This window comes from Alligator sinensis, unplaced genomic scaffold (assembly GCF_000455745.1).
Source record: "Alligator sinensis unplaced genomic scaffold, ASM45574v1 scaffold424_1, whole genome shotgun sequence".
NCBI lineage: Eukaryota > Metazoa > Chordata > Crocodylia > Alligatoridae > Alligator > Alligator sinensis.
Window position 1 is genome coordinate 204,436 of NW_005842113.1, and position 14,137 is coordinate 218,572.

Here is a 14,137-nt window from a genome sequence, read left to right on the forward strand (position 1 = left end):
CGCCTGCCATAGCTCCAGACCTTGTTGTCCCCTCTCCCCCTGCTGCAGGCCAGCCACTGTCCTGTGCTGCTGCTCAGTCCATGGTGCCCAGGATAAGGGGACATTGGGCTCCTGGACAACTGGGATGAGGAACTGCTGAGGACATTGCACCAGCATTGATGCATTCCTTGGCATGTGAGGGGCCCACACCTGCTTAACTGTAGAGGCACAGGCTGCTCAGTGTCTCCTCCATCCCTGCATGCTGGGGAAGTGGGGGAACCCAGGGCCAGGGGAGTGTGGCCAGGCCAGGTGCGGAGAGGGGGCAGAGGACAGGGACAAGGAGGGCCCTCCTCTCCAGTGCAGGGCTTACCATGTGACTGTGGCTGGTGGCTCAGGACAGTCATGGCTAGTAGGAAGGGTGTGCAGCTCCGGGTGGTATCCTTGGATGATGGAGCATGGTGTAGAGGGGCCTACCCCTACAGAGGAGCTGGTGCTGGTGGTGGTTGGCCATGACATGGCTGGCTGTACCTCATGGCTGGGGCTGAGGTTGTGGAACTGTTGCGGCAGGCACTAGCCTGGGCTTCCCAAGCTGCTGGAGGAGGCTGTGGCCAGGGATCTCAGTGGGATGAGCTGCTGGAGGCCCGAAGGGCCCTCCCGTGGTGCCACATCACTGTGGGTGCCAGGCTGGGGCTTGGGAAGGCTGCCCATGCTGCTGTACACAGCATGGCTGTGGCATAGATCCTGGGCACAAGGCTGTCTGTCAGTTGCCACATAAAGGGCATGGATTTGTGGGCACTCTCCAACTGATGATTGTGTGCACTCCCGAGCTTTTGGTGATGGAAACCCACTGTGCCCACAAGGCTTTGACCTTTATGCAACACTGCCATGCCTACTGGTTGCACCCACACTCCCGCATCTGGCCTGACAGCCCCTCATACATGTGGGTGTTGGAGCGCCCACCCTGTGCAAACTGCCACTGCACCTCTGCCTTGCCCCACAGTGCCACGAGGTTACCAGTCTCCTGAGACCAGTTGGAGTCTAGGGTGGCAGGCACTGGTGTCATTGTTAAGGTCATCGCAACCCCCCACCAGTTCTCTAGACTTCCATGCAGCTGTCCCTGTGCTGCTGGACCTGAGCAGCTGCCTGCAGCACCCAGTACAGGGGCATGGCATGAAACTGGCAGCTGTGTGGCATGGCAATACCCCACTGCACCTGAAGGCTCTGGACAGGTTGCTAGGGTGGGTTGCAGGCAGCTGGCCCTGGTGGCCAGGAGCTGGCTGCAGCTGGGTCCAGGTGCTGGCAGGCCTGGCAGAAACCATGTGCACACTGGTACCAGGCAGCAGTGATGGGGTGCAGGCAGGCTGGTGAGGCTAGCCTGTAGCCTGCCCAGCAGGGCACAGGGACCTGGAGTGGCCTCAGGCTGCCTGCGTGTACCCCAGGACAGAAAATGTCTGCAGGCTTTTAAAGGCCTGAGGCTGGGGCTGCCATAGCCCTGGGGCAGGAGAGGCTCCCACCCATAGCCCTGTGGCTAGCCTAAGGCGGCAGCCTTAGTGGCAGGACTGACCAGGAGCAAGTTTGCTCCCGGTTGGTGTCTACACGGATGTTACTGCACAGTAATTATTCATGCAGGTAGCAAATTTACGCACAATTAGCATAGTTTACTATACAGTAACCATGCACGTGTGTAAATGCGTGAGCTTGCTGTGCAGTAAACTACTCTACTGCGCACTAGAGCATCTTGTGTAGACTCACCCATAGAGTAACTGAGCTACTAAGTGTACATGTCTCATGGACAAGTTACAAGAGAGAACAGAGTTTAATCCAGACATCATTCTTGTATTTTGTCTGATTGGAATAATTAATAGTTTGCAAAGTAATCTGGAAAGGTAATTTTACTTATCTCTTCATTTTGGGGAAAAATACGGCATCGGAAAACCAAACATTCTTACCAATGGTTACATTTATATGAGTGTTAGGTTTTATCTGTCCAATTTGTTTAATGATTTTAACTTTGAAACTCAAGGACTTTCACTACTGAATTAATTGCTATATTTATGGAACTAGAATTTGATTTAGCTTCTGCGGTATGCCACTGAAAATGTTCAGTCCATGCTGGTTAAACTGACTTATTGTGATCAAAATGGCTGATCATAAGTTTATAAAAATAAGCATTAAACCAGTAGTCAGTGAATATCAAAAGGTTTAGAGATTGGTTCTGACAAGCATTCAAAATTTATCTGACTCTCTTTGGTCTGAAATCAGGCATGAAATCTTGTGAGAACAGGTTTTCTCACAAAATTTTTGGTTCCTTTTGTTCCTGGCTGTCTGAAATTATTGCAAGAAAAGCTCCTCCCCTCTCTCTCCTCCCAATTCTAATAGTCTTTGGACACATCCTCTTCCAGCTATGGTCAAAACTTCAAAGCTGATGACAATATGAAAATGAGAGGGATTAACAAGTTTTTTTTTTGTATTTTATTTTTAATATTCAAATAAAATCAGTTTGGATTTGGGTGAAACTTTGAATTGGTATTTATTTAAGCAGATTCATTAATAAATCTTTCATTTGATCTCTCCATATATTTTAGCTTCACAAACCACTAGTATACATAACTTTTTTTAGTTAAAAGGATTATGATGACTCAGTGACACTGAAAAGCAGCGTGATATTTTATGTGACTAATATCAGGTAAATTTTACCTTAAATATAGCTCTTTCTAGATTGCAGTCTATAGTGGTTACTGTATCAACCTAAGGTATGCATAGATGGCACACTTAGACTGACCAAATCCCTCTTTTGTCTGTCTAAGTGCTGAACTATACGTACATTCAGGGAATTTAGATTGGGCAAAAGAGGCCTGCCTGATATAACTTAGTTAGAATAAGGAGGTCCACTATGTAGATTGGGCACAGTTTAGTTCAATCTAACCAAATGTGTGTACATGTTGGGAGCATAACCTGGGGGCTGGGAAAGTGCAGATGTTTACCCCAGTTCCAGGGCTGTACTTTTACCCCCCCCACCTCCAACTGGGCTATTCTTAACCTTCTGACCCTTCCCCCCCCAATGAATCCCCCTCCTAAGCCTGCTTCTTCCCCAAATCCACTTTTTTAGATCACATTTCCAACATGGCTCCTGACACCAGTGAACATGTGCAAACATATGTTAAAGTAATCTGTGTGATCATAGATCAGGTCCCATAAATGTGTGTATGTGCCCCTAGAAACTGATAACCATTATTTTATATTACAAGTAACTGCTTTGGAAACCTGTCAAAGGCCTTGACCAAGCAAATATACTTTTCACGGGGGAAATGATTTATATAGAATCTTTGGAGATTTGTCTAGTTGCTCACGTAGCCTCTGACTCTCCCCGTTCTAGCTTCTCAACTCTTCCAACCTTTAAGAACTTCCTTTCAGTCTTCTCCTCTCTGCTTCTTTCTTCTCCTTCCAACAATGCCCAAAATGTTCTCTCTTTCATTTAGTATCTAAATTTATCAATATGTACTATACTGAATTTCAGTGAGGTGCTCCATTTGAATTGTTGAGTTCTCCAGTGGAAGAGATTTGGTTGAGCTCCCTAAAGCCTTAGGCTCAAGATACTACCCTAAATCTGATTATGTCTGATTACCTCTGCTAGTTACAATTCAATCCATCTTTGTGAAAGGTTTTGGCAGAAGTCCTTGAGGCCCAACTCAATGCTGACTTACTGCAGATAGGTCATCATATCTTTGTTCTTGAAGGCAATGGAATTTTACTTCAGGATCTGATATATCATCTCTGTGAAACCGATCTGGTCTTAGATTTCCTATTATTAGAACATGAAATGTTCAGCCAGTTGGATCATAGCAACCTACTCAATTTTCTTTGCATTCATTTTGAAACTGACTTGCACCCGCTTTAACTGCTGTAGTAATTTTTAGATGTACTATGAAAATCAAGTTCCTTATAACGATCCTGTGCTGTTCACAGGAGTACAGCTCATAAAGGATGCAAAAATAGTTTATACACCTCACCATTTAAACCTCACTGTATTTGATATTCAGAAAACTGAAAGTGGGATTTGTGTTTTTTCTGTTGGGCTCGTTAGCAATCTTTTCAGTTTATGATGTGTTGGTGGCTCAGGATACAGCATATTTGGAGTATGTGTAGGCAGAACTGTCAGAAAATGTTATGCAAGATATTCAGTTGGAATCAATTGGTCCAAATTCTTCAGGATCTTAGTTATTCTCCAACAGGACAGTTTCTACCTGTACATTTTACAGTATATAATATCATCTTGAATGCATAGGCTTAGATACTTAAGGGGCAGATCCAGAGCTTGTGTATATTACCATCTTTTTTTTTTTAAATCAATGCAGGTATATTAGTTTACACTAGCTGAAGCTTTAGCTTTCATGTGGCTCTTTAGAACATAAAGATGATATTCATTCTTTGAGGAAGGCCAACACAAGGGCAAGCACTTTTTTGAGTCCTGGAATGGATTTATGAGTTGGAAAGACCTTGTGCTGGCTTCCTGTAAGGATGAATTTCACTTAAAGATGTTGCATGAATGGCAGCTGCTGTGATGGAGCCTAAGACTCCATCTTGCTTTTCTTTCTGACAGAAGTACTGATGTAGGACAACAGGGCAACTATGGTAGCTATCTTGATTTCTTTTCTACAAAACATATGATTTAAAATCTCTAATTTTGTCACACTTCTAATTTAAATGTTTTGCTGATAAGTGGTTGAATAGTTTGGGTAAGAGTTAAAAACAAAAGCAATATTTTCTAAACCTTTAATCCACTACATTCTTTGCAGCAGAATGTGATGATAATGCCAATCTAATGCCAAAGCTAAAGAAAGCAATTCTTACATCTATTTACTCGTTATTTTAGTTTTATATACAGCAGTATGGTATATCCAACTGTGAGCATCAACATATGAATGTGCCTTTGCTACTGTGCCTTAAGTTTAGTACCTCTATTATGAGGTACTAGATAAAGGCGCAGTAGCTGTGCTAATGTGTAGTAGCAAAGGCGAACGTTTTTTGTGACAATGCGCAGTAGATTAAATCTACAGCACATTAACTTGGTTTTTGCTGTGACAGGCTAATGTGCAGTAGAACAGTACACTGCGCATTAAGGCGTCTTGGGTAGAGCGCCCAATATGTGCATGTCTTCCCATGTCCATGCATGTATCCTTTATATGGCTGCAATGCACTTAGTCCCTGTCCACTAGTAGGCTCACTTATGCTACTTTAAGCAGAGAAGCTCTGAGCTTCCAGCCTGTCTTGTCCATAACTATAGTCAGAACATGTTGCAGCATTTGCCCTTGATGGAATGTGCTGTATTACATATAGATTTTTTTCATTGCTGTAAGGATTATACTATGCAAACCTTATATGCTTTTCTGATGTTTTTTCCTTCATTCTGCATCAGAGAACTTTCTGGACTGTGGTTCTTTCTTATCTGCAATACTGTATTTTCTGGCTATAGTCATTCCTTTGCCTTGTTTTGGGGGGGTTCCTTTTTGGGGTTCACTACAGTGGGGAAAGGGTTGGGTGTTGGTCATCCTTAAGTCTATGAAGCATATTTTAAAAATAATGCCATGTGCAGATCCTCTATTTAAGCTTATATCTCAGGAGAGTTCCTTTAAGAACAGCGTGAGATTCCACAGGCCAATACCCTATGTTTGTTTGCAGCTATTTAATTCAGAACTGGAATTGGTCTAAATGCTACTGTGTACATCACAGTATTAATTTTGGATCTTTTCATCTCGTATTTCTAATTTTTTTTTGACGGGCCTTCACATCACAAAAGACAGGGTGAAGCACAGATTGTTTCTAGTTACCGAGGCTGCAATTTGTTGTTTTGGTAAAGGAAGGAAAAATCAGTTCTCACAGTACAAAAATACTCCAAAGCCTCAAGTGTATCTGAAGCTTTTTGAGTGCTGGAAATATAGTTTGCTGTTCTGGGAAGAATCTCAGTAAATTATTTCATATGTTTCTCTTGCTGGGTTATGACCTTTCAGAAGTGCCACCCCTGACTACTTGTCAACACCTCAGTCACATAAAAAACGGCTGATACCAAATGGATGTAATTCAGCCAACTACTGAAATGTATAATATTTCAGTTCTTCTGTTGGCCTTGGTTTTTTTCCACTATGGATACTTTCTGCTGCTTTCAGACTGCAGAGCGCTACAATTGACAGAAGCTTGTGATAGGGTTAATACTTCCCTGTGTTCTGCTCAGAGGCAGAGAAGGTTAGCAGAGGGATCAATGTGATTACAGCTGTAGGAGAGGAGAGATGTGCCTGCCTGCTGCCTGGCTGTGGTGGTTGAAGGGTGGTGTATTAGGAGCCTGGTTTCTGCAGATTGGGGCTGGATATTACTAGGGATGATCTTGGGCTTGCACTGGAGGATTTTTTCACCTGTGGACCTGCCTCTGCAAACCTGCTGGTGTCTCCCTGAGCTAAGGACACACCTGGGCTTCAAGCACCCGCCTCCCTTTTTTCCTCTAGCTGCATCTTTCTGAAACAGAAAGCCAGTAAGCAAGTGTCAGTGGAGAACAGAAGCAAAAGGGGAGACTGATCACTTGCTTTAAAGACAATCAGACACACACACACGCACACACGCACGCATTCTCCAAGCAGCCACACAGCTACCAGCAAAATAAGCTGGACTGATCTCCTCTCTTAGCTTGCCGTTGACAAATAGGGAAACAGAAAGCAAGGGAAAGAGTGGAAAAGCCAAGCACAGAGCTAGGAGGATAGAAAGGAGCAGGGGCATGTGGATATTGGCTATCATCTTGTTCCAGAGCATCTTGAATGGTGAGCAATATAATCATGTAGTTTGTGATTCATTTAATTTCTGCTAATTGGGAAGGGTGTTGTGGGGAATTGCCTGAATTTTTATCTTTTGTGTTTAAAGCATCGCGCTGGTTGTTAGCAGCTGTGGGGAGAAGGAAGAATTGCTCTGTAATCATTTAAACTAGCTTACCTAGCAAAGTGACAGCCCATAACCTAACTACGTTAGTATATATCTGCCTCATTCAGTATAAAATTGTGCTTCATGAAATAGGGAGGGAGTTGATTTCTCTCTCATAGCTGAGAAAAGTACACAGTTTTGTCAACCTGCATAAATCTTTTTGAGGCTATTGAGTGAATTCAAAGGGCTTGTATTTTAAGCTTTTGGATTCTGTTTCTTGCTTTTTCTATTTTTCAGCTTAAATTGTGACTTGATTTAACCAGAATAATGAAATTTTTACTTACTGTTGGAAAAACAAATAATTATTTCCTTCATCATTTCCTTGAAAGGTTACCTGCTATGTGTTCATCACACTCATTTATGTAAAAATATGCACTGATAAGCATTACATCATCTGAAAAAGGTTCAAGACTCAGTCAATTTTTAAAGTTACGTAGGGGAAATAAGAATGGGCTAAATAAGCAAAGATAATCCTTTTTTTCCCTTTTAATATTAAATGTTCTGCAACAGATAGGCATTTGCATTGGTTTTTGGATAGTTTTCCTAAACAGAGGATAACGTTTTATATTTTGAACATTTGGGCTTATATATAGTTAATAACCATGTATTGTGTGTTAAGGTGTGTGCTGAATTACGCATTTATGTAACATGCACATAAATATAGGAGTCTGAATTTGTTTTTTGCTTTTCATCTGTGTACCATGAATCCAGTTATTTCTATTATATTGCCATCCTATTTTCAATTGAGAACATAGTTCTGCCTTAAATGCATTATACGCTTACAGTTAAAATGGAAAGATTTAAGAACACAATTTTCAAAATAGGCAAAGCAGACAGAATAGAAAAATGTTGCTATTGGGGAAGAATGAGAGAAAAGCACAGGCAAAAGTGTGAGATTTTCCTGGAAGATACAAATAATTGAAGCTCTATGCTGAGGGTAAGGAATGAATACTGGATGATGGTACCTTCACGTCTGCTTAGATTTATGCAGGATAGGAAAATACATGGACAGACAAATATGTCTGTCAATATGAAGTCAAATATGTAAGTCAAATATGAATAGAAAAGTATATCATAGAATTAATGTACTCAGGAAAGAACCCTAAAAGGAGTAACAAAGCTATATCTAAGGTGATCTTAAATGTTTCGGTGTATGATATACTGCATAATGCAAAAAGACAAAGAAAATCCAAACTTTTTTTTCTTAATTTAGAAATCCTCTCAGCATGAAGACATTTGCAACAAGTTCTGGCATTAAGGAATTATTTATTTATTTATTTTGGAGACATCTCTACCTTTTCTGTATCCTCTGTAGGTAGATACCTTGGGGGAGAGATTTGCTTTTAATTACATAGGAGGATTCTCTGTGAAAGTATATTCTTTTATCAGCACTATTCATTTAAATGTGGATTTGCACAGAAAATACGAATAAGATTTTGTCCAGAAACTGTATGCCTTCAAAAGAAGAGGTGCATACATTTTACCTCTGCTATACTGACAATGTAGACTGTGTATCTTTAAGACAGACTTCTGAAGGGCAGGTGGGGGGGGGGGCAGGGAGGGGGAAATCTGTGATTCTAAAGAAAAATAGTAGCACCTTGTTTTCCTTATGAGATTGAAATTATGAGGTTGGAAACCAGTTTCTTTTATTTATTCTTGGTAACTATGTAGTCAGGAGCAATTTCACAGTTTCAATAGCAATACATTTGGAAAAAATCAAATATAAATATGTATTCTGAGAATCTTTCCAGTTTAACACTATAAAATCTAGAAATACTTGCACCTTTTCAGATTTTACCTTCATACATACATTGTGTGTGTACATACCCAAATCTAAATAACTAAAATATACATAGTGTTTATATATAAACCACAGTTTTTTCAGCCTGTAATATTAGAAATCTCTAAGGATTCCTCAGTGAATCTTCATAAAACTTAAAAACTGGATATTTTGATGACCGCATTAAATAAAAGATAGTAAAGAATGTATTTTTAAAAACATATATATTATTCCCTGATGATGGTATCTTGTTGTGTATAAAACAAAACAACACACAAATTCCAATAGCTATTGTTTAGTGCTTCTAGATATATTGCTTTAGTATACATTATTCTCATGGTATATGATACTGCTATATGATTTTGGTGAGATATTGATGATAACATGAAAATATTAAAACTTTAATGGAATCAGATACATTTATTTTTGAAATACAGTGTATATAAACAAATATTTCCCAAATATTTATTTGCCCCCAAATGTGTTTTCTTGTGCAATATGTAGCACTCCATTATGACTGTGTGTATATAAAGAATAGCCATTGAAGCTTGACTTCTGTCATTGCTGTTACCTTCTGCCTTTCAGAACTCCCTTGGGAACTAGACTGTGTCTATTTAAATCATACACATGTGATGGGGCTAGAGGAGTACCTAATTATGTTTAGATATATTAAAAAGTTAAAATTAAACACGTCTTGTCTGGCATATTAAATTGTTCATGGTTTTCCTTTTCTTTCTACTTAAAATCATGCGCGCGCACACACACTCCTCTCCCCCCACCCCATTCCTATTCCCATGGAAGTCAATCCACACACACGCGCGCACACATCCCATGGGAGTCAATCCTGCAGTCTTCCTATCAGTCAAAACTATTGGAGACAGTGGAAGCCACTTGAATAAAGACTGCAGGATTGGGCCTCACCTCTCTCTGCAATCTCTCAACACAAATCTGTCTCATCACAATAAATGGCCATGTTGTTGTATAGGCTTAATACCTGTAAAATAAATAACTTTTTGATTAAATAAAATATTGCCATGCTTCAATAAGAGGACTCCTGAGACAAATGGTTTGTTCCTGCCTCGTTATTCCCTCCCTCAAACCCCCTTTTTTTAAAAAGGCTTTCAATTCTTAAAGTATTGAATTCTTTAAATATAGATAAGAATGTTAACCAGAAGCAAAGTACATGGTATGAGGATAGGGGTACGCTTTTAAAGAAGTGAATTTGCTTGTGTGACTCCCAGTGTTGTTACTGCAAGTCCTGTAGTTACACCTCTGAGCAACACACTTTGGGGATTTTTCTTTTGGGTAACTGCTTTAGAAGCAAGAAATAGTAAAAGGAATCATGTGAATGAAGAAAATCTATTTCAGGTATGTCAGAAAGTGTATAGACATATTACTATTGATTACTACATGGAAAAAGAAAAGAAAAAGAGAAGAATAGCCGTTTCAGAATTCCTGCATTTTTGTTGTTATATATTAGCTTATTTGACATGAATTACTAGAAATACTGCTTCTCTGTGCATTTGAATATTGGTATTGTTACAATATTTAATAGAATCTGGTAGTCTGCATATCTATGTATTACATACTAGAATATGTCTAATATGTAACATAGATAGGCTGAACCCATTTACAGACTTCTCTTCCAATACATCTCTTATGTGCTTGTGGTCCATTGACTTGAGCAGATCAACAGTGGAACACCAGGATGTACCCACTACAGTTCATCTGACACTCAAAATAAATTCCTGTTAAAATTATTTTAATTTTGCATTCATACCTAGGGTGTATATGCCACCTTTTATAGATTAGTGTAGTTTTTACTTGTATATCAGAAGACTGTAAATAGAAGACGAGCCAGACCATACATTTGGGAAGGGATGGGGAGGAAGCAGAGAAAGTAGCTGAACTGTAGCAAGAAGAACGAAGGTAGAGATAATTTTCACAAGAATAAGTGGCCAGCATTACTACAGAGCAGTGGAAAGTCTATTTTGTAAAAAACCCAAGATTTTTTCTCATACCTTCGCTAAAATAAATTGGACCGTCAACCCATCCCCTCCCAAAGGGTTTTGGATACATACTGTATGTTATTAAGATAGGATTTGAGCAACAAAATCTTTGCTTTAGGACATTAAGTGACTGTAAGTGCTGATATGTGCTTACTGAACATACTTGTGAAGAGGTCAATTTTGATGGTCCATTTTGACCTGTTACTATCAATGTTGATAATTTCTTCTTTGCAGTAATTAATGATGAGTTGATCGATGAATGAACAGGAGGAAATTTGCATTAACTAGAAAGCCAGACAAAGTGCTTCCTAGTTAATTGTAACCTGGTATGCTGACCACCTATGTTTCCATTTTAAAATAACCCCCCTTTCTTTTATACTTTCAATATAATTACAGAATATACCAATTACTACATGTTGGAAATTTGTGACTGGCTTCACCAAATACGAATTGATATAGTCTAACATTCTGCTTGCATGTGAGTCAGAGTCACAGAACACTAGTGGGCAGCAAACCACACAAATCTGGCAACATTTCAGAAGAGTAGTGGGAATAGATAGTGACTGAAGGAAGGATTTATGTATGCAGATTGCCTTGTGCCTTTGGTGTCTGGTCACTGAGCTTTTAATCTGCAGAACTCACTATTCAGTTTTATTTCTGCCCCTAACCACTGAGTAAGACTGATTTATGTCAAGAAGTCAATAGGGTTTATTTGTATACAAGTTTGAACTGAGCTTGGTTTCCACAAAGAACAGTAAACTGTTAGCAGAACCTGAGTTCTAATGTTATGTTCATTGACGTAAGTGGTAAGAATCCAGCTATTTCAGGGGGTACAGTATTAGGTCTTTTTGGTCTAAAAGAACTAGGTGGGTCATATTTTTTTCAGTAATTTTTTTCCTCATCAAAATTTCAATATTTTCAAGAAAAGTGGGTTTTCTTGGCAAATTTTATTTTTGAAGTTTTCTGAGGCAGTTAAATCTGAGTCTTCCATGTTTCAAGTTCCTAATCCGCCTGGTTTGAACTTGAACTTTGGTCTCCAAATTGACATTCAATGCCCTAACCACAACCCTATTTTGCGGAGGTGGGAAGAGCTCTCTTTCTTATTTGTGAAAAATGTTGAAAGGTCTTGTTGTTCTACATCAGTATGAAAGGGAATTTTAAAATCTCAGGATTTGTAGGAACTGGTGAGATGGGAAGCTAATGTGTAGATTGTGATTTAAAAAAAAACTGTATGTGCTTCAATTGAACACAGTACTGAACGATGTCCTTTCTGAAAGTACTGGCCAACTTCTCAAACTATAAAAAATGTAGTTTTTTATTTTAACTGGGTACCTAACTTTAGGGCTTATTTATTAAAATCTTTATCTAAGGTTCTCTGAGTACCATACTATGATACGGTACTAATAGGAGCTTTATTTTAAAGCTAGAGAAGGAAAAAAGGGAATTGACCTGATTTGTTTTCCTTGGTTTTGTTCAGGATGAGTCTATAGCAGGGCCAGGAGTACAGAACTTGATCATCAGAAATGTATGCCTAAATATTATAAATGGTCAAAACCTACAATGATGGAGATATACATATTCTATTTTAGAAAATAGTATGCACCCTTCACAATAGCACTAGCTAAGATGAACTTTATTTATATATAAATCCACTTTATTAGCCAGAAACTATTTACCATGGGTTACAAAAGAACTTTTCCTAAAGACAGGTTGTTGAGCCTGTTATTGGGGATCTTATATTTTCCTCTGAAGCTTCAGGATCTGACTATTCTTAAAGATAAAATACATGTCTAAGAGGAAAAAAATAGTTCTGATTTTATATAGTATTTTCTATGGTATAATTAAATGAAAAATCCTTAAATTGCTTTTTCTTCTGTATGAAAAAAGATATAATAACTTATTTTCTCTCTTCAAGTTGCAGAATATTAATTTTATTCCTTAAACAGTCACTGCCCATGTCTTCATGAGAAGGTAACTACACAGTCTGTATTGTGCAGCCATTTAGTACTGTATAAATAAGTACTGAATGACTGCACAGTAACTGGAGTTATTGCTCAGTAGCATTACCAAATGGATTTTAGGTGATGCTGACTGCGCAGTAGCTTGTCACTACTGCGCAGTAGCGTTGCATCATGCTTTGTGCCATGCAATATTACTGTGCAGCAGTAATGAGCTACTGTGCAGTGTCTTGTGTAGACACTGCCACTGCCATCATCATAATTTTGTTGTTCATTTTTTAAAGCAGTGAGACCCTTTTAAGCAATACAAGTTTGGCAGTTAACTGTAGGCTACAAGATCCTGATTATTTGCCATAAGCAAGGTGAATAAGTGAGTTAGGGCAATTAAACTACTTGTTTCATAATGTAGTTTAGTTTGGGATATTTCAAGATGTGATAAAATCTTTTAAAAATTGGTGCTATATTTTTCCTCTGACCTGTTGAAAACACAATTTCCTTGATTACATTACCATTCTTTTTATCCCCCAAAAGAAATCCCCTCTTTTTAACTTTGTTTACAGAACCATATCATTTCATTAATCTTTGAACCCATAAAGTCAGTTCTGTGAACCACATTTAAAACTTGCTATTTTCAACAAATGAAATGTAAGCTACTTTATAAAAGGCTTTCACAGCATGATATTCCACAGTAGTGAAGAGAATTCTCTTTAAGAGCAAACCACATATTCCACAGGTACTTGTTACCTTGTGGTTTTTACCATTGATTTTTTTTTCACTCTGACCTTCAGCAGTTCCATTCAATTCATTTTTCATTACTCAATAAATATTTTCCTCTTTTTAAGGCCTTGGATTAATCATAATCAGAAACAAAACCTGGCTGTATAAATATCATAGTGATGTGGGAGAACAGATATTAAGGAGACAGACATTGAGTCAGTGAATGGATAGACAGTGAATGGATAGACAGAATGACAGAGATTAACGAGTCTTGCCAGCATCCCTATTTAAGTTATTTTTACTCAGAAGGCAGGGAGTAAGATTTAAGAGTGAGCCAGCAGTCCTATTTATAGAAAGCCATTTTTAAATGCAGAGGCTTTGAGAAAGAGTCACCTCCATACTAAACACCAGCCTCCCTGGAGCTTCCTAGTAATTCAGGGAGAGAGAGCAGCACAGCAAACGGCACTGAATTACTGATTAGGCTATCTGCTGAATGTTCGAGAAGGGCAGATCACACATGATCTCAGCAACCCTAGAGCACTGTAGAGTATGGGACTACAGCTGGACTCGTATATGTGTTAGTGATGGATACAAAGTCAGATGCAAAGAAATGGGAGGGCAGCTGCTGAGTGTCTATGTTAATGAGATATGATTCAAGGCATCTGAACGTGCACTGTGGCACCTAAAATAAGACCAACCACACTATTGTCACTCTAACATCTATATTATCA

At 39.1% G+C, this 14,137-nt stretch overlaps 1 protein-coding gene across 1 annotated transcript in view; it reads left to right on the forward strand.

Moving 5' to 3' along the window:
* Window positions 1–6,742: 6,742 nt before the first annotated feature.
* DSCAM (DS cell adhesion molecule) overlaps window positions 6,743–14,137 on the forward strand; it is a 758,565-nt gene continuing 751,170 nt past the window's right edge. Inside the window, 1 exon segment of the mRNA XM_006024681.1 lies at window positions 6,743–6,785. Within this exon segment, the coding sequence (XP_006024743.1) occupies window positions 6,743–6,785 (43 nt within the window).